This window comes from Oncorhynchus tshawytscha, linkage group LG28 (assembly GCF_018296145.1).
Source record: "Oncorhynchus tshawytscha isolate Ot180627B linkage group LG28, Otsh_v2.0, whole genome shotgun sequence".
Taxonomy (NCBI): Eukaryota; Metazoa; Chordata; class Actinopteri; order Salmoniformes; family Salmonidae; genus Oncorhynchus; species Oncorhynchus tshawytscha.
Genome location: NC_056456.1, coordinates 10,137,591 through 10,161,126, shown reverse-complemented (window position 1 = coordinate 10,161,126; position 23,536 = coordinate 10,137,591). Strand labels below are relative to the sequence as shown.

At 41.7% G+C, this 23,536-nt stretch overlaps 1 protein-coding gene across 2 annotated transcripts in view; it reads left to right on the top strand.

Annotated features, from left to right (window-relative positions):
• The window catches only part of epha4b (eph receptor A4b), a 152,692-nt gene that overhangs the window by 112,306 nt on the left and 16,850 nt on the right, over positions 1 to 23,536 (top strand). For both annotated transcript variants that reach the window (XM_042307816.1, XM_042307815.1), the window contains exon 13: positions 16,142 to 16,327. In XM_042307816.1, coding sequence (XP_042163750.1) covers positions 16,142 to 16,327 — 186 coding nt within the window. The remainder of the gene's footprint in view (positions 1 to 16,141; positions 16,328 to 23,536) is intronic.

Below are 23,536 nucleotides of genomic sequence, written 5' to 3'. Positions count from 1 at the left end.
GTGTGTGTGTGTGTTGGGGTGAGTGTAGGGAGGTGTGTAGTTATTTATACTGTGTGTCTGTGTTGTATGTGAGTTTGGGGAGGTGTGTAGTTATTTATACTGTGTGTGTGTGTGTCTGTGTTGTAGGTGAGTTTGGGGAGGGTGTAGTTATTTATACTGTGTGTGTTGTAGGTGAGTTTGGGGAAGTTTGTAGTTATTAATACTGTGTGTGTTGTAGGTGAGTGTGGGGAAGTGTGTAGTTATTTATACTGTGTGTGTTGTAGGTGAGTATGGGAAGTGTGTAGTTATTTATACTGTGTGTGGTAGGTGAGTTTGGGGAAGTGTGTAGTTATTTATACTGTGCGTGTTGTAGGTGAGTGTGGGGAAGTGTATAGTTATAGATACTGTGTGTGTTGTAGGTGAGTGTGGGGAAGTGTGTAGTTATTTATACTGTGTGTGTTGTAGGTGAGTTTGGGGAAGTGTGTAGTTATTTATACTGTGTGTGTGTGTGTTGTTGGTGAGTGTAGGGAGGTGTGTAGTTATTTATACTGTGTGTCTGTGTTGTAGGTGAGTGTGGGGAAGTGTGTAGTTATTTATACTGTGTGTGTGTTGTAGGTGAGTGTGGGGAAGTGTGTAGTTATTTATACTGTGTGTCTGTGTTGTAGGTGAGTTTGGGGAAGTTTGTAGTTATACTGTGTATGTTGTAGGTGAGTGTAGGGAAGTGTGTAGTTATTTATACTGTGTATGTTGTAGGTGAGTGTGGGGAAGTGTATAGTTATTTATACTGTGTGTGTTGTAGGTGAGTGTGGGGAAGTGTGTAGTTATTTATACTGTGTGTGTGTTGTAGGTGAGTGTGGGGAAGTGTGTAGTTATTTATACTGTGTGTGTGTTGTAGGTGAGTGTGGGGAAGTGTGTAGTTATTTATACTGTGTGTGTTGTAGGTGAGTTTGGGGTGGTGTGTAGTTATTTATACTGTGTGTGTGTCTTGTAGGTGAGTTTGGGGAAGTGTGTAGTTATTTATACTGTGTGTGTGTTGTAGGTGAGTGTGGGGAAGTGTGTAGTTATTTATACTGTGTGTGTTGTAGGTGAGTTTGGGGTGGTGTGTAGTTATTTATACTGTGTGTGTGTCTTGTAGGTGAGTTTGGGGAAGTGTGTAGTTATTTATACTGTGTGTGTGTTGTAGGTGAGTGTGGGGAAGTGTGTAGTTATTTATACTGTGTGTGTTGTAGGTGAGTGTGGGGAAGTGTGTAGTTATTTATACTGTGTGCGTGTGTGTGTTGTAGGTGAGTTTGGGTAGGTGTGTAGTTATTTATACTGTGTGTGTGTCTGTGTTGTAGGTGAGTTTGCGGAGGTGTGTAGTTATTTATACTCTGGGGAAGTGTGTAGTTATTTATGCTGTGTGTGTGTTGTAGGTGAGTGTGGGGAAGTGTGTAGTTATTTATTTATGCTGTGTGTGTCTGTGTTGTATGTGAGTTTGGGGAGGTGTGTAGTTATTTATACTGTGTGTGTGTGTGTCTGTGTTGTAGGTGAGTTTGGGGAGGGTGTAGTTATTTATACTGTGTGTGTTGTAGGTGAGTTTGGGGAAGTTTGTAGTTATTAATACTGTGTGTGTTGTAGGTGAGTGTGGGGAAGTGTGTAGTTATTTATACTGTGTGTGTTGTAGGTGAGTATGGGAAGTGTGTAGTTATTTATACTGTGTGTGTTGTAGGTGAGTGTGGGGAAGTGTGTAGTTATTTATACTGTGCGTGTTGTAGGTGAGTGTGGGGAAGTGTATAGTTATAGATACTGTGTGTGTTGTAGGTGAGTGTAGGGAAGTGTGTAGTTATTTATACTGTGTGTGTTGTAGGTGAGTTTGGGGAAGTGTGTAGTTATTTATACTGTGTGTGTGTGTGTTGTTGGTGAGTGTAGGGAGGTGTGTAGTTATTTATACTGTGTGTCTGTGTTGTATGTGAGTTTGGGAAAGTATTGTAGTTATGTATACTGTGTGTCTGTGTTGTAGGTGAGTTTGGGGAGGTGTGTAGTTATTTATACTGTGTGTGTGTGTTGTTGGTGAGTGTGGGGAAGTGTGTAGTTATTTATACTGTGTGTGTTGTATGTGAGTTTGGGGAGGTGTGTAGTTATTTATGCTGTGTGTGTATGTGTTGTAGGTGAGTTTGGGGAGGTGTGTAGTTATTTATACTGTGTGTCTGTGTTGTATGTGAGTTTGGGGAGGTGTGTAGTTATTTATACTGTGTGTGTGTGTGTCTGTGTTGTAGGTGAGTTTGGGGAGGGTGTAGTTATTTATACTGTGTGTCTGTGTTGTAGGTGAGTTTGGGGAGGTGTGTAGTTATTTATACTGTGTGTCTGTGTTGTAGGTGAGTTTGGGGAGGTGTGTAGTTATTTATACTGTGTGTGTTGTAGGTGAGTGTGGGGAATTGTGTAGTTATTTATACTGTGTGTGTTGTAGGTGAGTTTGGGGAGGTGTGTAGTTATTTATACTGTGTGTGTGTCTTGTAGGTGAGTTTGGGGAAGTGTGTAGTTATTTATACTGTGTGTGTGTTGTAGGTGAGTGTGGGGAAGTGTGTAGTTATTTATACTGTGTGTGTGTGTTGTAGGTGAGTTTGGGGAGGTGTGTAGTTATTTATACTGTGTGTGTGTGTGGTAGGTGAGTGTGGGGAAGTGTGTAGTTATTTATACTGTGCGTGTTGTAGGTGAGTGTGGGGAAGTGTATAGTTATAGATACTGTGTGTGTTGTAGGTGAGTGTAGGGAAGTGTGTAGTTATTTATACTGTGTGTGTTGTAGGTGAGTTTGGGGAAGTGTGTAGTTATTTATACTGTGTGTGTGTGTGTTGTTGGTGAGTGTAGGGAGGTGTGTAGTTATTTATACTGTGTGTCTGTGTTGTAGGTGAGTTTGGGGAAGTGTGTAGTTATTTATACTGTGTGTGTTGTAGGTGAGTTTGGGGAAATGTGTAGTTATTTATACTGTGTGTGTTGTAGGTGAGTTTGGGGAAGTGTGTAGTTATTTATACTGTGTGTGTTGTAGGTGAGTTTGGGGAAGTGTGTAGTTATTTATACTGTGTGTGTGTGTGTTGTAGGTGAGTTTGGGGAGGTGTGTAGTTATTTATACTCTGGGGAAGTGTGTGTTATTTATGTGTGTGTGTTGTAGGTGAGTGTGGGGAAGTGTGTAGTTATTTATACTGTGTGTGTTGTGTCTGTGTTGTATGTGAGTTTGGGGAAGTGTGTAGTTATTTATACTGTGTGTGTGTGTCTGTTGTAGGTGAGTTTGGGGAAGTGTGTAGTTATTTATACTGTGTGTGTTGTAGGTGAGTTTGGGGAGGTGTGTAGTTATTTATACTGTGTGTCTGTTGTAGGTGAGTTTGGGGAAGTGTGTAGTTATTTATACTGTGTGTGTGTGTTGTTGGTGAGTGTGTGGAAGTGTGTAGTTATTTATACTGTGTGTGTGTTGTTGTTGAGTGTAGGGAGGTGTGTAGTTATTTATACTGTGTATGTTGTAGGTGAGTTTGGGGAAGTGTGTAGTTATTTATACTGTGTGTGTTGTAGGTGAGTGTGGGGAAGTGTGTAGTTATTTATACTGTGTGTGTGTCTTGTAGGTGAGTTTGGGGAAGTGTGTAGTTATTTATACTGTGTGTGTGTCTTGTAGGTGAGTGTGGGGAAGTGTGTAGTTATTTATACTGTGTGTGTTGTAGGTGAGTTTGGGGAAGTGTGTAGTTATTTATACTGTGTGTGTGTCTTGTAGGTGAGTTTGGGGAAGTGTGTAGTTATTTATACTGTGTGTGTGTTGTAGGTGAGTGTGGGGAAGTGTGTAGTTATTTATACTGTGTGTGTGTGTGTTGTAGGTGAGTTTGGGGAGTGTGTAGTTATTTATACTGTGTGTGTGTGTGGTAGGTGAGTGTGGGGAAGTGTGTAGTTATTTATACTGTGTGTGTTGTAGGTGAGTGTTGGGGAAGTGTGTAGTTATTTATACTGTGTGTGTTGTAGGTGAGTGTAGGGAAGTGTGTAGTTATTTATACTGTGTGTGTTGTAGGTGAGTTTGGGGAAGTGTGTAGTTATTTATACTGTGTGTGTGTGTTGTTGGTGAGTGTTGGGGAGGTGTGTAGTTATTTATACTGTGTGTCTGTGTTGTATGTGAGTTTGGGGAAGTGTGTAGTTATTTATACTGTGTGTGTGTTGTAGGTGAGTTTGGGGAAGTGTGTAGTTATTTATACTGTGTGTGTTGTAGGTGAGTTTGGGGAAGTTTGTAGTTATTTATACTGTGTGTGTTGTAGGTGAGTTTGGGGAAGTGTGTAGTTATTTATACTGTGTGCGTGTGTGTGTTGTAGGTGAGTTTGGGGAGGTGTGTAGTTATTTATACTCTGGGGAAGTGTGTAGTTATTTATAGTGTGTGTGTTGTAGGTGAGTGTGGGGAAGTGTGTAGTTATTTATGCTGTGTGTCTGTGTTGTATGTGAGTTTGGGGAAGTGTGTAGTTATTTATACTGTGTGTGTGTGTCTGTTGTAGGTGAGTTTGGGGAAGTGTGTAGTTATTTATACTGTGTGTGTTGTAGGTGAGTTTGGGGAGGTGTGTAGTTATTTATGCTGTGTGTCTGTGTTGTATGTGAGTTTGGGGAAGTGTGTAGTTATTTATACTGTGTGTGTGTGTTGTTGGTGAGTGTGGGGAAGTGTGTAGTTATTTATACTGTGTTTGTGTGTTGTTGGTGAGTGTGGGGAAGTGTGTAGTTATTTATTCTGTGTGTGTGTTGTTGGTGAGTGTGGGGAAGTGTGTAGTTATTTATACTGTGTGTGTTGTAGGTGAGTGTGGGGAAGTGTGTAGTTATTTATACTGTGTGTGTTGTAGGTGAGTTTGGGGAGGTGTGTAGTTATTTATACTGTGTGTCTTGTGTTATTTATACTGTGTGTCTTGTAGGTGAGTTTGGGGAAGTGTGTAGTTATTTATACTGTGTGTGTTGTAGGTGAGTGTGGGGAAGTGTGTAGTTATTTATACTGTGTGTGTTGTAGGTGAGTTTGGGGAGGTGTGTAGTTATTTATACTGTGTGTGTGTCTTGTAGGTGAGTTTGGGGATGTGTGTAGTTATTTATACTGTGTGTGTGTCTTGTATGTGAGTTTGGGGAGGTGTGTAGTTATTTATACTGTGTGTGTGTGTGTCTGTGTTGTATGTGAGTTTGGGGAGGTGTGTAGTTATTTATACTGTGTGTCTGTGTGTCTGTGTTGTAGGTGAGTTTGGGGAAGTGTGTAGTTATTTATACTGTGTGTCTGTGTTGTAGGTGAGTGTGGGGAAGTGTGTAGTTATTTATACTGTGTGTGTTGTAGGTGAGTTTGGGAAAGTATTGTAGTTATTTATACTGTGTGTCTGTGTTGTAGGTGAGTGTGGGGAAGTGTGTAGTTATTTATACTGTGTATGTTGTAGGTGAGTTTGGGGAAGTGTGTAGTTATTTATACTGTGTATGTTGTAGGTGAGTTTGGGGAAGTGTGTAGTTATTTATACTGTGTGTGTTGTAGGTGAGTTTGGGGAAGTGTGTAGTTATTTATACTGTGTATGTTGTAGGTGAGTTTGGGGAAGTGTGTAGTTATTTATACTGTGTATGTTGTAGGTGAGTTTTGGGAAGTGTGTAGTTATTTATGCTGTGTGTGTGTATGTTGTAGGTGAGTTTGGGGAAGTGTGTAGTTATTTATACTGTGTGTGTTGTAGGTGAGTGTGGGGAGGTGTATAGTTATTTATACTGTGTGTGTTGTAGGTGAGTTTGGGGAAGTGTGTAGTTATTTATGCTGTGTGTGTGTGTGTGTTGTAGGTGAGTTTTGGAAGTGTGTAGTTATTTATACTGTGTGTCTGTGTTGTATGTGAGTTTGGGGAAGTGTGTAGTTATTTATACTGTGTGTGTTGTAGGTGAGTGTGGGGAAGTGTGTAGTTATTTATACTGTGTGTGTTGTAGGTGAGTTTGGGGAGGTGTGTAGTTATTTATACTGTGTGTCTTGTGTGTCTTGTAGGTGAGTTTGGGGAAGTGTGTAGTTATTTATACTGTGTGTGTTGTAGGTGAGTGTGTGTGTAGTTATTTATACTGTGTGTGTTGTAGGTGAGTTTGGGGAAGTGTGTAGTTATTTATACTGTGTGTGTGTCTTGTAGGTGAGTTTGGGGATGTGTGTAGTTATTTATACTGTGTGTGTGTCTTGTAGGTGAGTTTGGGGAAGTGTGTAGTTATTTATACTGTGTGTGTGTGTCTGTGTTGTATGTGAGTTTGGGGAGGTGTGTAGTTATTTATACTGTGTGTGTGTGTCTGTGTGTAGGTGAGTTTGGGGAAGTGTGTAGTTATTTATACTGTGTGTGTTGTAGGTGAGTGTGGGGAAGTGTGTAGTTATTTATACTGTGTGTGTTGTAGGTGAGTTTGGGGAAGTGTGTAGTTATTTATACTGTGTCTGTGTTGTAGGTGAGTTTGGGGAAGTGTGTAGTTATTTATACTGTGTATGTTGTAGGTGAGTGGGGAAGTGTGTAGTTATTTATACTGTGTATGTTGTAGGTGAGTTTGGGGAAGTGTGTAGTTATTTATACTGTGTGTGTTGTAGGTGAGTTTGGGGAAGTGTGTAGTTATTTATACTGTGTATGTTGTGTGAGGGGAAGTGTGTAGTTATTTATACTGTGTGTGTTGTAGGTGAGTGTGGGGAAGTGTATAGTTATTTATACTGTGTGTGTTGTAGGTGAGTTTGGGGAAGTGTGTAGTTATTTATGCTGTGTGTGTGTGTTGTAGATGAGTTTGGGGAAGTGTGTAGTTATTTATACTGTGTGTCTGTGTTGTATGTGAGTTTGGGGAAGTTTGTAGTTATTTATACTGTGTATGTTGTAGGTGAGTGTGTGTATAGTTATTTATACTGTGTGTGTTGTAGGTGAGTTTGGGGAGGTGTGTAGTTATTTATACTGTGTGTGTGTCTTGTAGGTGAGTTTGGGGAAGTGTGTAGTTATTTATACTGTGTGTGTGTTGTAGGTGAGTGTGGGGAAGTGTGTAGTTATTTATACTGTGTGTGTTGTAGGTGAGTTTGGGGAAGTGTGTAGTTATTTATACTGTGTGTGTGTGTGTGTTGTAGGTGAGTTTGGGGAGGTGTGTAGTTATTTATACTCTGGGGAAGTGTGTAGTTATTTATAGTGTGTGTGTTGTAGGTGAGTGTGGGGAAGTGTGTAGTTATTTATACTGTGTGTGTTGTATGTGAGTTTGGGGAGGTGTGTAGTTATTTATGCTGTGTGTGTGTGTGTGTTGTAGGTGAGTTTGGGGAGGTGTGTAGTTATTTATACTGTGTGTGTCTGTGTTGTAGGTGAGTTTGGGGAGGTGTGTAGTTATTTATACTGTGTGTGTGTTGTGGTGAGTTTGGGGAGGTGTGTAGTTATTTATACTGTGTGTGTTGTAGGTGAGTTTGGGAAGTGTGTGTTATTTATACTGTGTGTGTTGTAGGTGAGTTTGGGGAAGTGTGTAGTTATTTATACTGTGCGTGTTGTAGGTGAGTGTGGGGAAGTGTATAGTTATAGATACTGTGTGTGTTGTAGGTGAGTTTGGGGAAGTGTGTAGTTATTTATACTGTGTGTGTTGTAGGTGAGTTTGGGGAAGTGTGTAGTTATTTATACTGTGTGTGTGTGTTGTAGGTGAGTGTGGGGAAGTGTGTAGTTATTTATACTGTGTGTGTTGTAGGTGAGTTGGGGAAGTGTGTAGTTATTTATACTGTGTGTGTTGTAGGTGAGTTTGGGGAAGTGTGTAGTTATTTATACTGTGTGTGTTGTAGGTGAGTGTGAGGGGAAGTGTGTAGTTATTTATACTGTGTGTGTTGTAGGTGAGTTTGGGGAAGTGTGTAGTTATTTATACTGTGTGTGTTGTAGGTGAGTGTGGGGAAGTGTGTAGTTATTTATACTGTGTGTGTTGTAGGTGAGTTTGGGAAGTGTGTAGTTATTTATACTGTGTGTGTTGTAGGTGAGTGTGGGGAAGTGTGTAGTTATTTATACTGTGTGTGTTGTAGGTGAGTGTGGGGAAGTGTGTAGTTATTTATACTGTGTGTGTTGTAGGTGAGTGTGGGGAAGTGTGTAGTTATTTATACTGTGTGTGTTGTAGGTGAGTGTGGGGAAGTGTGTAGTTATTTATACTGTGTGTGTTGTAGGTGAGTTGGGGAAGTGTGTAGTTATTTATACTGTGTGTGTTGTAGGTGAGTTTGGGGAAGTGTGTAGTTATTTATACTGTGTGTGTGTGTCTGTGTTGTAGGTGAGTTTGGGGAGGTGTGTAGTTATTTATACTGTGTGTCTGTGTTGTAGGTGAGTTTGGGGAAGTGTGTAGTTATTTATACTGTGTGTCTGTGTTGTAGGTGAGTTTGGGGAGGTGTGTAGTTATTTATACTGTGTGTGTTGTAGGTGAGTTTGGGGAGGTGTGTAGTTATTTATACTGTGTGTGTTGTAGGTGAGTGTGGGGAATTGTGTAGTTATTTATACTGTGTGTTGTAGGTGAGTTTGGGGAGGTGTGTAGTTATTTATACTGTGTGTGTGTCTTGTAGGTGAGTTTGGGGAAGTGTGTAGTTATTTATACTGTGTGTGTGTTGTAGGTGAGTGTGGGGAAGTGTGTAGTTATTTATACTGTGTGTGTGTCTGTGTTGTAGGTGAGTTTGGGGAGGTGTGTAGTTATTTATACAGTGTGTGTGTGTGTAGTTATTTATACTGTGTGTGTTGTAGGTGAGTGTGGGGAAGTGTGTAGTTATTTATGCTGTGTGTGTGTGTGTTGTAGGTGAGTTTGGGGAGGTGTGTAGTTATTTATACTATGTGTGTGTGTGTGTCTGTGTTGTATGTGAGTTTGGGGAGGTGTGTAGTTATTTATACTGTGTGTGTGTGTCTGTGTTGTAGGTGAGTTTGGGGAGGTGTGTAGTTATTTATGCTGTGTGTCTGTGTTGTAGGTGAGTTTGGGGAAGTGTGTAGTTATTTATACTGTGTGTGTTGTAGGTGAGTTTGGGGAAATGTGTAGTTATTTATACTGTGTGTGTTGTAGGTGAGTTTGGGGAAGTTTGTAGTTATTTATACTGTGTGTGTTATAGGTGAGTTTGGGGAAGTGTGTAGTTATTTATACTGGGGAAGTGTGTGTTATTTATAGTGTGTGTGTTGTAGGTGAGTGTGGGGAAGTGTGTAGTTATTTATACTGTGTGTGTGTGTGTCTGTGTTGTATGTGAGTTTGGGGAGGTGTGTAGTTATTTATACTGTGTGTGTGTGTCTGTGTTGTAGGTGAGTTTGGGGAAGTGTGTAGTTATTTATACTGTGTGTTGTAGGTGAGTTTGGGGAAGTGTGTAGTTATTTATACCCTGTGTGTATTGTTGGTGAGTGTAGGGAAGTGTGTAGTTATTTATACTGTGTGTGTTGTTGGTGAGTGTGGGGAAGTGTGTAGTTATTTATACTGTGTGTGTGTTGTTGGTGAGTGTGGGGAGGTGTGTAGTTATTTATACTGTGTATGTTGTAGGTGAGTTTGGGGAAGTGTGTAGTTATTTATACTGTGTGTTGTAGGTGAGTATGGGAAGTGTGTAGTTATTTATACTGTGTGTGTTGTAGGTGAGTGTGGGGAAGTGTGTAGTTATTTATACTGTGCGTGTTGTAGGTGAGTGTGGGGAAGTGTATAGTTATAGATACTGTGTGTGTTGTAGGTGAGTGTGGGGAAGTGTGTAGTTATTTATACTGTGTGTGTTGTAGGTGAGTTTGGGGAAGTGTGTAGTTATTTATACTGTGTGTGTGTGTCTGTGTTGTATGTGAGTTTGGGAAAGTGTGTAGTTATTTATACTGTGTGTCTGTGTTGTAGGTGAGTTTGGGGAGGTGTGTAGTTATTTATACTGTGTGTATGTGTGTCTGTGTTGTATGTGAGTTTGGGGAGGTGTGTAGTTATTTATACTGTGTGTGTGTGTGTGTCTGTGTTGTAGGTGAGTTTGGGGAAGTGTGTAGTTATTTATACTGTGTGTCTGTGTTGTAGGTGAGTTTGGGGAGGTGTGTAGTTATTTATACTGTGTGTCTGTGTTGTAGGTGAGTTTGGGGAAGTGTGTAGTTATTTATACTGTGTGTGTTGTAGGTGAGTGTGGGGAAGTGTGTAGTTATTTATACTGTGTGTTGTAGGTGAGTTTGGGGAGGTGTGTAGTTATTTATACTGTGTGTGTGTCTTGTAGGTGAGTTTGGGGAAGTGTGTAGTTATTTATACTGTGTGTGTGTGTTGTAGGTGAGTGTGGGGAAGTGTGTAGTTATTTATACTGTGTGTGTGTCTGTGTTGTAGGTGAGTTTGGGGAGGTGTGTAGTTATTTATACAGTGTGTGTGTGTGTAGTTATTTATACTGTGTGTGTTGTAGGTGAGTTTGGGGAGGTGTGTAGTTATTTATACTGTGTGTCTGTGTTGTAGGTGAGTTTGGGGAAGTGTGTAGTTATTTATACTGTGTGTGTTGTAGGTGAGTTTGGGGAAATGTGTAGTTATTTATACTGTGTGTGTTGTAGGTGAGTTTGGGGAAGTTTGTAGTTATTTATACTGTGTGTGTTGTAGGTGAGTTTGGGGAAGTGTGTAGTTATTTATACTCTGGGGAAGTGTGTGTTATTTATGTGTGTGTTGTAGGTGAGTGTGGGGAAGTGTGTAGTTATTTATACTGTGTGTGTGTGTCTGTGTTGTATGTGAGTTTGGGGAGGTGTGTAGTTATTTATACTGTGTGTGTGTGTCTGTGTTGTAGGTGAGTTTGGGGAAGTGTGTAGTTATTTATACTGTGTGTTGTAGGTGAGTTTGGGGAGGTGTGTAGTTATTTATACTGTGTGTGTGTGTTGTTGGTGAGTGTGGGGAAGTGTGTAGTTATTTATACTGTGTTTGTGTGTGTTGTTGGTGAGTGTGGGGAAGTGTGTAGTTATTTATTCTGTGTGCGTGTTGTTGGTGAGTGTGGGGAAGTGTGTAGTTATTTATACTGTGTGTGTTGTAGGTGAGTGTGGGGAAGTGTGTAGTTATTTATACTGTGTGTGTTGTAGGTGAGTTTGGGGAGGTGTGTAGTTATTTATACTGTGTGTCTTGTAGTTATTTATAGTGTCTTGTAGTTATTTATACTGTGTGTCTTGTAGGTGAGTTTGGGGAAGTGTGTAGTTATTTATACTGTGTGTGTTGTAGGTGAGTGTGGGGAAGTGTGTAGTTATTTATACTGTGTGTGTTGTAGGTGAGTTTGGGGAGGTGTGTAGTTATTTATACTGTGTGTGTGTTGTAGGTGAGTGTGGGGAAGTGTGTAGTTATTTATACTGTGTGTGTGTCTGTGTTGTAGGTGAGTTTGGGGAGGTGTGTAGTTATTTATACAGTGTGTGTGTGTGTAGTTATTTATACTGTGTGTGTTGTAGGTGAGTGTGGGGAAGTGTGTAGTTATTTATGCTGTGTGTGTGTGTGTTGTAGGTGAGTTTGGGGAGGTGTGTAGTTATTTATACTATGTGTGTGTGTGTGTCTGTGTTGTATGTGAGTTTGGGGAGGTGTGTAGTTATTTATACTGTGTGTGTGTGTCTGTGTTGTAGGTGAGTTTGGGGAGGTGTGTAGTTATTTATGCTGTGTGTCTGTGTTGTAGGTGAGTTTGGGGAAGTGTGTAGTTATTTATACTGTGTGTGTTGTAGGTGAGTTTGGGGAAATGTGTAGTTATTTATACTGTGTGTGTTGTAGGTGAGTTTGGGGAAGTTTGTAGTTATTTATACTGTGTGTGTTATAGGTGAGTTTGGGGAAGTGTGTAGTTATTTATACTCTGGGGAAGTGTGTAGTTATTTATAGTGTGTGTGTTGTAGGTGAGTGTGGGGAAGTGTGTAGTTATTTATACTGTGTGTGTGTGTCTGTGTTGTATGTGAGTTTGGGGAGGTGTGTAGTTATTTATACTGTGTGTGTGTGTCTGTGTTGTAGGTGAGTTTGGGGAAGTGTGTAGTTATTTATACTGTGTGTTGTAGGTGAGTTTGGGGAGGTGTGTAGTTATTTATACTGTGTGTGTGTTGTTGGTGAGTGTGGGGAAGTGTGTAGTTATTTATACTGTGTTTGTGTGTGTTGTTGGTGAGTGTGGGGAAGTGTGTAGTTATTTATTCTGTGTGCGTGTTGTTGGTGAGTGTGGGGAAGTGTGTAGTTATTAATACTGTGTGTGTTGTAGGTGAGTGTGGGGAAGTGTGTAGTTATTTATACTGTGTGTGTTGTAGGTGAGTATGGGAAGTGTGTAGTTATTTATACTGTGTGTGTTGTAGGTGAGTGTGGGGAAGTGTGTAGTTATTTATACTGTGCGTGTTGTAGGTGAGTGTGGGGAAGTGTATAGTTATAGATACTGTGTGTGTTGTAGGTGAGTGTAGGGAAGTGTGTAGTTATTTATACTGTGTGTGTTGTAGGTGAGTTTGGGGAAGTGTGTAGTTATTTATACTGTGTGTATGTGTGTCTGTGTTGTATGTGAGTTTGGGAAAGTATTGTAGTTATGTATACTGTGTGTCTGTGTTGTAGGTGAGTTTGGGGAGGTGTGTAGTTATTTATACTGTGTGTATGTGTGTCTGTGTTGTATGTGAGTTTGGGGAGGTGTGTAGTTATTTATACTGTGTGTGTGTGTGTGTCTGTGTTGTAGGTGAGTTTGGGGAAGTGTGTAGTTATTTATACTGTGTGTCTGTGTTGTAGGTGAGTTTGGGGAGGTGTGTAGTTATTTATGCTGTGTGTCTGTGTTGTAGGTGAGTTTGGGGAGGTGTGTAGTTATTTATACTGTGTGTGTTGTAGGTGAGTGTGGGGAATTGTGTAGTTATTTATACTGTGTGTTGTAGGTGAGTTTGGGGAGGTGTGTAGTTATTTATACTGTGTGTGTGTCTTGTAGGTGAGTTTGGGGAAGTGTGTAGTTATTTATACTGTGTGTGTGTTGTAGGTGAGTGTGGGGAAGTGTGTAGTTATTTATACTGTGTGTGTGTCTGTGTTGTAGGTGAGTTTGGGGAGGTGTGTAGTTATTTATACAGTGTGTGTGTGTGTAGTTATTTATACTGTGTGTGTTGTAGGTGAGTTTGGGGAGGTGTGTAGTTATTTATGCTGTGTGTCTGTGTTGTAGGTGAGTTTGGGGAAGTGTGTAGTTATTTATACTGTGTGTGTTGTAGGTGAGTTTGGGGAAATGTGTAGTTATTTATACTGTGTGTGTTGTAGGTGAGTTTGGGGAAGTTTGTAGTTATTTATACTGTGTGTGTTGTAGGTGAGTTTGGGGAAGTGTGTAGTTATTTATACTCTGGGGAAGTGTGTAGTTATTTATAGTGTGTGTGTTGTAGGTGAGTGTGGGGAAGTGTGTAGTTATTTATACTGTGTGTGTGTGTCTGTGTTGTATGTGAGTTTGGGGAGGTGTGTAGTTATTTATACTGTGTGTGTGTGTCTGTGTTGTAGGTGAGTTTGGGGAAGTGTGTAGTTATTTATACTGTGTGTTGTAGGTGAGTTTGGGGAGGTGTGTAGTTATTTATACTGTGTGTGTGTGTTGTTGGTGAGTGTGGGGAAGTGTGTAGTTATTTATACTGTGTTTGTGTGTGTTGTTGGTGAGTGTGGGGAAGTGTGTTGTTATTTATTCTGTGTGCGTGTTGTTGGTGAGTGTGGGGAAGTGTGTAGTTATTTATACTGTGTGTGTTGTAGGTGAGTGTGGGGAAGTGTGTAGTTATTTATACTGTGTGTGTTGTAGGTGAGTTTGGGGAGGTGTGTAGTTATTTATACTGTGTGTCTTGTAGTTATTTATACTGTGTGTCTTGTAGTTATTTATACTGTGTGTCTTGTAGGTGAGTTTGGGGAAGTGTGTAGTTATTTATACTGTGTGTGTTGTAGGTGAGTGTGGGGAATTGTGTAGTTATTTATACTGTGTGTGTTGTAGGTGAGTTTGGGGAGGTGTGTAGTTATTTATACTGTGTGTGTGTCTTGTAGGTGAGTTTGGGGATGTGTGTAGTTATTTATACTGTGTGTGTGTCTTGTATGTGAGTTTGGGGAGGTGTGTAGTTATTTATACTGTGTGTGTGTGTGTCTGTGTTGTATGTGAGTTTGGGGAGGTGTGTAGTTATTTATACTGTGTGTGTGTGTTGTAGGTGAGTGTGGGGAAGTGTGTAGTTATTTATACTGTGTGTGTGTTGTAGGTGAGTGTGGGGAAGTGTGTAGTTATTTATACTGTGTGTGTTGTAGGTGAGTGTGGGGAAGTGTGTAGTTATTTATACTGTGTGTGTTGTAGGTGAGTTTGGGGAAGTGTGTAGTTATTCATACTGTGTATGTTGTAGGTGAGTTTGGGGAAGTGTGTAGTTATTTATACTGTGTGTGTTGTAGGTGAGTTTGGGGAAGTGTGTAGTTATTTATACTGTGTGTGTTGTAGGTGAGTTTGGGGAAGTGTGTAGTTATTTATACTGTGTGTGTTGTAGGTGAGTTTGGGGAAGTGTGTAGTTATTTATACTGTGTGTGTTGTAGGTGAGTGTGGGGAGGTGTGTAGTTATTTATACTGTGTGTGTTGTAGGTGAGTTTGGGGAAGTGTGTAGTTATTTATGCTGTGTGTGTGTGTGTTGTAGGTGAGTTTGGGGAGGTGTGTAGTTATTTATACTGTGTGTCTGTGTTGTATGTGAGTTTGGGGAAGTTTGTAGTTAGTTATACTGTGTATGTTGTAGGTGAGTGTGGGGAAGTGTGTAGTTATTTATACTGTGTGTGTGTTGTAGGTGAGTGTGGGGAAGTGTGTAGTTATTTATACTGTGTGTGTTGTAGGTGAGTGTGGGGAGGTGTGTAGTTATTTATACTCTGGGGAAGTGTGTAGTTATTTATAGTGTGTGTGTTGTACGTGAGTGTGGGGAAGTGTGTAGTTATTTATACTGTGTGTGTTGTATGTGAGTTTGGGGAGGTGTGTAGTTATTTATGCTGTGTGTGTGTGTGTGTTGTAGGTGAGTTTGGGGAGGTGTGTAGTTATTTATGCTGTGTGTGTGTGTGTCTGTGTTGTAGGTGAGTTTGGGGAGGGTGTAGTTATTTATACTGTGTGTGTTGTAGGTGAGTTTGGGGAAGTGTGTAGTTATTTATACTGTGTGTGTTGTAGGTGAGTGTGCGGAAGTGTGTAGTTATTTATACTGTGTATGTTGTAGGTGAGTTTGGGGAAGTGTGTAGTTATTTATACTGTGCGTGTTGTAGGTGAGTTTGGGGAAGTGTGTAGTTATTTATACTGTGTGTGTTGTAGGTGAGTGTGGGAAGTGTGTAGTTATTTATACTGTGTGTGTTGTGGGGAAGTGTGTAGTTATTTATACTGTGTGTCTTGTAGGTGAGTTTGGGGAAGTGTGTAGTTATTTATACTGTGTGTGTTGTAGGTGAGTTTGGGGAGGTGTGTAGTTATTTATACTGTGTATGTTGTAGGTGAGTTTGGGGGAAGTGTGTAGTTATTTATACTGTGTGTGTTGTTGGTGAGTTTGGGGAAGTGTGTAGTTATTTATACTGTGTGTGTTGTAGGTGAGTTTGGGGAGGTGTTTAGTTATTTATACTGTGTGTGTTGTAGGTGAGTTTGGGGAAGTCTGTAGTTATTTATACTGTGTGTCTTGTAGGTGAGTGTGGGGAAGTGTGTAGTTATTCATACTGTGTGTCTTGTAGGTGAGTTTGGGGAAGTGTGTAGTTATTTATACTGTGTGTGTTGTAGGTGAGTTTGGGGAGGTGTTTAGTTATTTATACTGTGTGTGTTGTAGGTGAGTTTGGGGAAGTGTGTAGTTATTTATACTGTGTGTCTTGTAGGTGAGTGTGGGGAAGTGTGTAGTTATTCATACTGTGTGTCTTGTAGGTGAGTTTGGGGAAGTGTGTAGTTATTTATACTGTGTGTCTTGTAGGTGAGTTTGGGGAAGTGTGTAGTTATTCATACTGTGTGTCTTGTAGGTGAGTGTGCGGAAGTGTGTAGTTATTTATACTGTGTATGTTGTAGGTGAGTGTGCGGAAGTGTGTAGTTATTCATACTGTGTGTCTTGTAGGTGAGTTTGGGGAAGTGTGTAGTTATTCATACTGTGTGTCTTGTAGGTGAGTGTGCGGAAGTGTGTAGTTATTCATACTGTGTGTCTTGTAGGTGAGTTTGGGGAAGTGTGTAGTTATTCATACTGTGTGTCTTGTAGGTGAGTGTGGGGAAGTGTGTAGTTATTTATACTGTGTGTCTTGTAGGTGAGTTTGGGGAAGTGTGTCGTTATTTATACTGTGTGTGTTGTAGGTGAGTTTGGGGAGGTGTGTAGTGGCCGTCTGCGTCTCCAGGGAAAGAGGGAGATCTACGTGGCCATAAAGAGTCTGAAGGCAGGATACTCTGACAAACAGAGGCGGGACTTCCTCTCTGAAGCCAGCATCATGGGACAGTTCGACCACCCAAACATCATCAGACTGGAGGGCGTGGTCACACGATGTGAGTGATTGAAGTCTACTTTCACAAACCCGAGCAGAGATTTCCCATCTCCGTATATATTTCACCTGTTCCATCCCTTCAGATCTGCAAACCGTGTGGTTAAATGTTTGTTTTGGATCATGAATTGTGTGCGAATATGTTTGTGTGTCACGTACCTGTGTGTGAGAGAGACAGCAGAGCGGTTCTGTTCATGAGAATCAGACTCGACCTTGGATCAGATAAAGGCTCCAGTTACCATGGCAGCCTGTGCTTTTGCCGTGTCTGTTTGTGAGTGTGTGTATACGTGTGTAGAAGGGGCACGTGTTTACTTGTGTTTGTTATTACATTAGCGAGAGTGTGTTTGGATGTGTCAGGTGATACAGAAATACAGAGACAGGGTTGAACTAGCCTCATAACAGATCCTTATCTCTCTCTCCCTCTGTCTCTCTCTCTCTCTCTCTCTGTCTCTCTGTCTCTCTGTCTCTCTCTCTCACTCTCTCTCTGTCTCTCTCTCTCTCTCTCTCCCTCTCTCTCCCTCTCTCCCTTTCTCTCTCTCTCGCTCTCCCTTTCTCTCTCTCTGTCTCTCTCTCTCTGTCTCTCTCTCTCTCTCTCCATTAGAGCACATCAGTTTCATTATTACTCTCTTCCATTAGTTTTTGTTCGTTTGTTTCTAATTTCTCATAATTTTCTCTCCATCTTCCGAAGACATACAATACCAACACATTAGGCAGCATATAAAGAACACCAGCTCGCTTGTTGTCAAATCGTGCACTATCATTTCCAAACAATTATCTCAGCACAGTATTTATTTTACAATGCATCGGTTACGTAAGAGTGTATCTTGTATCTGCACTGACATGCTGAGCCTGTAGCACCTTATAGTAACCTAGAAATATACACAAATGTCACTGAATAGAAATGCCTGTCTGCTATTACAATGCTCTAGATTTTTTGATGGAGAGAAACAGAGAGAGGGAATCAGAGCGAGAGACAGTCAGACCAAAAGATAGAGAGACAGAAAGATAAACACTAATCCCCCCCCCCATCACCCCGGAGTCATAGTCAGAATTCAAAAACAGCCCCACCGCACGCCACTAGTCAGTGGCACCTAGGTCACGCAACTAAAGAACAAATGCATATGCATGACCCACATCATGAATATTAATATTTCACAGAGTTAATTGGATGTGTTTTTTAGCTTCATGAATATTCAGCAACGTGCATATCAATGCTGAAATTCCCTCTGAATTTCTTATTAATTTGTATTTCCTCTTTTCTTTGCACTCTCCCTCTCTCTCGCTCTCGCTCCTCTCTCTCTCGCTCTCTCTCGGTCTCATATGGTAATATGAGATGGTAATTTTGACCTTTGCTTGGCTGGGTTGGAGCGGTTTGTAGAACTATTAGCAGAGTAAATCAGATTTGCTTTTCATTTCCACAGGCACATGTTGGTAATTGCTGCTCTTTCCTCTCAGAAGTAACATTTTAATGCATTGTGAAACATAAGCTGAGCACACACACACACACACACACTCACTAAGCACACACCTGTGCACACACACACACACACAAATATACACACACACACAATGGAAATACCAAAGGTCATTTGGCGGATATAGCATGGAGAATCCTTTTTAATTAATATAATTCATTGCCTTTCGTGGAGGAATAGAGAAAGTGTGTGCCTGGAATGTGTACATGTATGTGTGTCTTTAGAGACGATTTAGTAAACCATCGAAACACAGATATAGTACGACAGCTGAGCAGCGATTTCACCGGTCACAGCCCAGGGTGTGAGTGCGTGGGGGGGTTAGAGGTGAGAGAGGCGGGTCGATATAACTCCTCCAGCCCTTCAGACAGTCCCAGCTGGTCCCTTCACACCTCATGCACTCTAATCATCACCGCCGACCGCTCAAATGGTGCTCAGGGGTGTGTGCTGCGTGTTTTTCCGCGTTTGTACCTCCAGGCCAGCGCGTGTGACTCTCTCTCTCTCTCTCTCTCTCTCTCTCTGTCCATTTCAGTCCATGTGAGTTTTCTATAACAGGCCATATTAGTTCATGCATTTTGCATTCATGGAGTACATACTTGGTCCTTTGTGTGTGGTTATGAGTGAGGGTGTGTGTGTGTGTGTCCCTGTGTGTATGAAAGTGTGTGTGTTCTCATTATACCCACTTTAAACCCCAAGAGCCTTCCATCCCGCTGTCCTGCTATTCTAATAACACCCTGCCTGTCTCTCTCTGATTGCTGCCATTGTTATGCAAATGGTAATGCTGCTCACACAGACGACGAGGAGAGGAAAGTAGACCTTTTATTTCCTCCGTCTCTCCGCGCATCGGGGGGAAAAGTGCCGCGTGCGCTCTCCCTATCTCTCTCCCTCCGTCCTTTTATCTCCCTCCCATCCCTCCAGTTATCTCTTTATCCTCGCCTTTATGCGCCTCACACAATCGCTCTGGGCAATCAGCTCATCTGGAAAACCATCAATTAGGCGCACCTCGTCATTTCATCTGCCCACTATCCATCTAATGCATTGTCTCTCAGCACTTGGGTGAGGGCTGCTCCGATCTCTCCCCTAATCTGTTATCCTCTATTTAGGGAAAGTAGTTTATTAGTTTTGGAGGCTCTCTTTTGTGTGAGGGACAATGTGAGCTTAAACACTCTTTTGTGTGGTGAATTTATTGGAGATTTGATGTGTTCCCCTCGCTCTCTTTATGCCCCTGCAGCCATGCAACAAGAGAGATCCACACCCTGTTAAATATATTATATGTCGTTTAGTTAAAAACACCCTTCATCTTAATCTAGACCCAGTTACCATCTCCTGTTTAACATTCTGAAGCTGGAACACACACAGTAAATAGAGCAGCCCGGTGGCGTATGAGGTTCAGAGAGGCAATAAGAGGCCAGGTCTCTCGTTAAGTATGAGGTTCAGAGAGGCAATAAGAGGCCAGGTCTCTCGTTAAGTATGAGGTTCAGAGAGGCAATAAGAGGCCAGGTCTCTCGTTAAGTATGAGGTTCAGAGAGGCAATAAGAGGCCAGGTCTCTCGTTAAGTATGAGGTTCAGAGAGGCAATAAGAGGCCAGGTCTCTCGTTAAGTATGAGGTTCAGAGAGGCAATAAGAGGCCAGGTCTCTCGTTAAGTATGAGGTTCAGAGAGGCAATAAGAGGCCAGGTCTCTCGTTAAAAGCATGTGTTAATGAAGAGCTGTTAAAACATAAAACTCCTGGATCCATTTTACACTCTGCTGCTCTCACACCTGGCAGAAGATCAATAGGCAATCTGCAAGCCTGCTCACCGCCCTACTGCAAATGAACTAGCTCTGGAGCACTGAGCATCACACACAGATACACACTCTTAAAGGGATACTTCGGGATTTTGGCAATGAGGCCCTTCCTCTACTTACCCAGAGTCAGGTGAACTTGTGGATACCATTTTTGGTTCTCTGCGTGCAGTTTGAAGGAAATTGCTAACTGGCGTTAGCACAAGTTGCTTACTAGCGTTAGCACAAGTTACTTACTAGCGTTAGCATAATTGCTTACTAGCGTTAGCACAAGTTGCTTACTAGCGTTAGCATAATTGCTTACTAGCGTTAGCATAATGACTGGAAGTCTATGGTATCTGCTCGCATGCTAGCAGATAGCAGTAGACATCCCGTCATTACGCTAACACTAGTTAGCATTGGCTCGCGAGACAACCTCTAACTTCCCTCATACTGGACACAGTGATGTAAAACTGAGGGTACAAATCATGCTCTCTCCATGACATAGACTGACCAGGTGAATCAAGGTGAAAGCTATGACCCCTTGTCGATGTCTGTTAAATCCACTTCAATCAGTGTAGATGAAGGGGAGGAGACAGGTTAATGAAGGATTTTTTTTAGCCTTGAGATAATTAGAGACATGGATTGTGTATGTTTGCCATGCAGAGGGTGAACTGGCAAGACGAAAGATTTTAAGTGCCTTTGAACAGGGTACCATGAAATGCTTACTTACAAGCCCTTAACCAACAGTACAGGTCAAGAAGAGTTAAGAAAATATTTACCAAATAAACTAAAGTTAAAAATAATCAAAAGTAACACAATAGCATAACAATAATGAGGTTATATACAGGGTTACCTGTACTGAGTAAGTGTGCGGGGGTACAGGTTAGTTGAGGTCATTTGTAGATGTAGGTAAGGGTGAAGTGACTATGCATAGATAATAAACAGCGAGTATGATCCAATGCTTCCCAAAACTGACATTGCTCTTTCTGATATTTCTTAAAGTTATGGTTATTTTATTTTGGTGATTTATTTTGTGTGTATTGCTTTGTATTGTCAGGTATTACTGCAGTGTTGGAGCTAGAAACATAAGCATTACGCTGCTCCTGCGATGCCGTCTGCATAACACTCCTTCCGTGGCTTCCGACTGCTTTTAAACGCTTTCATTAAATCACACATGTAAAGATACTAAATTAAAGCTACACTCGTTGTGAATGCAGCCAGCGTGTCAGATTTTAAAAAGGCTTTTCAGGCGAAAGCATAAGAAGCTATTATCTGATGATAGCACAACAGTAAACAAAGAGAGAGTAGCATATTTCAACCCCGCAGGCGCCACACAAAACGCAGAAATAAAATATAATACATTCCTTACCTTTGACGAGCTTATTTTGTCGGCACTCCAATATGTCCCATAAACATCACAATTGGTCCTTTTGTTCGATTCATTCCGTCCATTTATTTGGCGTGTTTGATCCAGTAAGAAAACAGCTTCCAAATTGCGCAACGTCACTACAAAATATTTCAAAAGTTGCCTGTAAACTTTGCCAAAACATTTCAAACTACCTTTGTAATACAACTTTAGGTATTACAAAGGTAGTTTGAAATGTTTTGTATTGTATTTTTGTATTTTTAATGTATTTTTAAACGTTAATAATCGATCAAATTGAAGACGGGTCTATCTGTTTTCAATAGAGGACGAGAGGAAACTAAACGCTACTTTTCAAGTCTTGCGCAACTCTCAACATTGTTACCCATTTCCTAGATGGCCGTACTTTTTCATTGCACAAAGGAATAACCTCAACCAAATTCCAAAGACTGGTGACATCCAGTGGAAGCAGTAGGAACTGAAAACAAGTGCCTGAGAAATATCGTTTCCCAATGAGAACTCACTGAACAGACAGACCTCCATTTTTTTTTTCTCAACGGTTTTTCCTCGGGGTTTTGCCTGCTACATAAGTTCTGTCATACTCGGACATGATTCAAACAGTTTTAGAAACTTCAGAGTGTTTTCTATCCAGATATACTAATACTATGCATATCTTATATTTTTGGCATGAGTAGCAGGAAGTTGAAATTGGGCACGCTATTTATCCAAAAGTGAAAATGCTGCCCCCTATACCTTAAGTTAACCTGTCTCCCCCCCTTCATCTACACTGATTGAAGTGGATTCAATAAGGGATCATAGCTTTCAGCTGGATTCACCTGGTGTGTGTCATGGAAAGAGCAGGTGTTCTTAATGTTTTTTTACAGTCATTATGAGCTAAAAGCTACACACAACTCATCTAAAACCAAGTTCGCTCTGTGGGCTTGAAGTGACTCTCTGCACTTATTTATCTTAATGAATGTCTCTTTATTAATGAATGTCTATGCCGGGCTGAATTGAATGTGTTTCTGTAGGATATTAAGCACAGGGCTTTATTTGTTAACACAACAGAGGCATCGAGCTAATGGGAGAGAGGCTAAATGTGGCAACCTGACCCTGTGTGTATACGTACGCGGAACGTACACGCACATATGCGCGCGTGTCCAGCATGTGACTCCGTCTCCGAGCCGTGGTCAACGGGGTCTATTGTCTGGGAGCAGAGCAACAGAGGGAGGGAGAGATAAACAGATAAATGGACAGAGGGGTGTGTGGTGTGTGTGTGTGTGTGTGTGTGTGTGTGTGTGTGTGTGTGTGTGTGTGTGTGTGTGTGTGTGTGTGTGTGTGTGTGTGTGTGTGTGTGTGTGTGTGTGTGTGTGTGTGTGTGTGTGTGTGTGTGTGTGTGTGTGTGTGTGTGGTGCTAACCCCTGCCATCTTGTCAGGCTAATTCTCCATGGTGGAAGTCCAGATGGAGGCTTCAGATAGCACAGGAATTACAGACCAACCGGATAATGGCCTGGTCTAAATGAATGAAGGACGATCTGGACTGCTGAACTGAATGGTGGCGTTTTCGCAAGCGGTCAGAGTAGACAAAACACACAGTGAAAACACTCGTCCCATTCTCTTTCTAGTTAGGGAAGCTCTTTTACTTCGCAAGCTTACCCTGAGACATAGATCGTCGCTAACCTTCGTTCAATGAGATTATATTGTCATCATTTCAAACCTCGCACTCCTTCTGTCACAGTATCCTGTCTGTCTGCCTGCCTGCCTGTCAGTCTGTCTGTCTGTCACTCTCTCTCACACACACACACACACACACACACACGTCTGTCTGTCTGCCTGTTAGGTCAGGGGGGCCGGCTGTGAGCTGTCAGACCGCCCCATCCCCCCCTTTGGCACGGATCAATCCCACAGACCCTTTCATCGGCGCCTTTGATAGAGCAGTCACAGGACACACACACACACACTTCTCCGCAGGACAGCCTCGAAATCAGATGGCTGTCACAGTGCTATCCCCATGCTCACCATGCAATACACACACAGAGACACACACACACACACACCCTCTGGCCTCATCTCTGGTAGCGGTGTCCTCTCTGACAGCCACATTAGTCTAAGGGATAAAAGTGGAAGGGAATTGGATTTTCCTCTGCTGGGGGTGAGGGTTAGGATAGGCATTTATCAGTGTGTGTGTGTGTGTGTGGCATTTATCTCAGTGAGATAGTGATTTCATTTAGGGTGATGTATCACCGTCTTTACCCAGTATAGAGCTGTACTGTAGGACTCCCCAGTGTTGTTACTGACCTCCCCTGACAACCTTATCCTCCCGCCTCCCTCACCCCCGACTCCCCCTTTTCCTCCCCCTCATTCCTCACCTATCTCTCTTACCTTTATTTCTCTCTCTGTACTCTTCCTACTCTCCCCTCACCCCTGACAACCATTTCCCTCAAACCTCTCTGCTCTCGTCCCAATCTCACCCTTCACCCTCTTTCCTCACCTCTCTTTCCCTGTCACTCATCTCCTCCTCTCTCCTCCCTCCTCCCTCTCTCTCTTTCCTCTCTCCTCACTTCTCTCCCCTCCCTTTCCTCTCTCCCGGGTGGGTGGGTGGGGGGGGTACG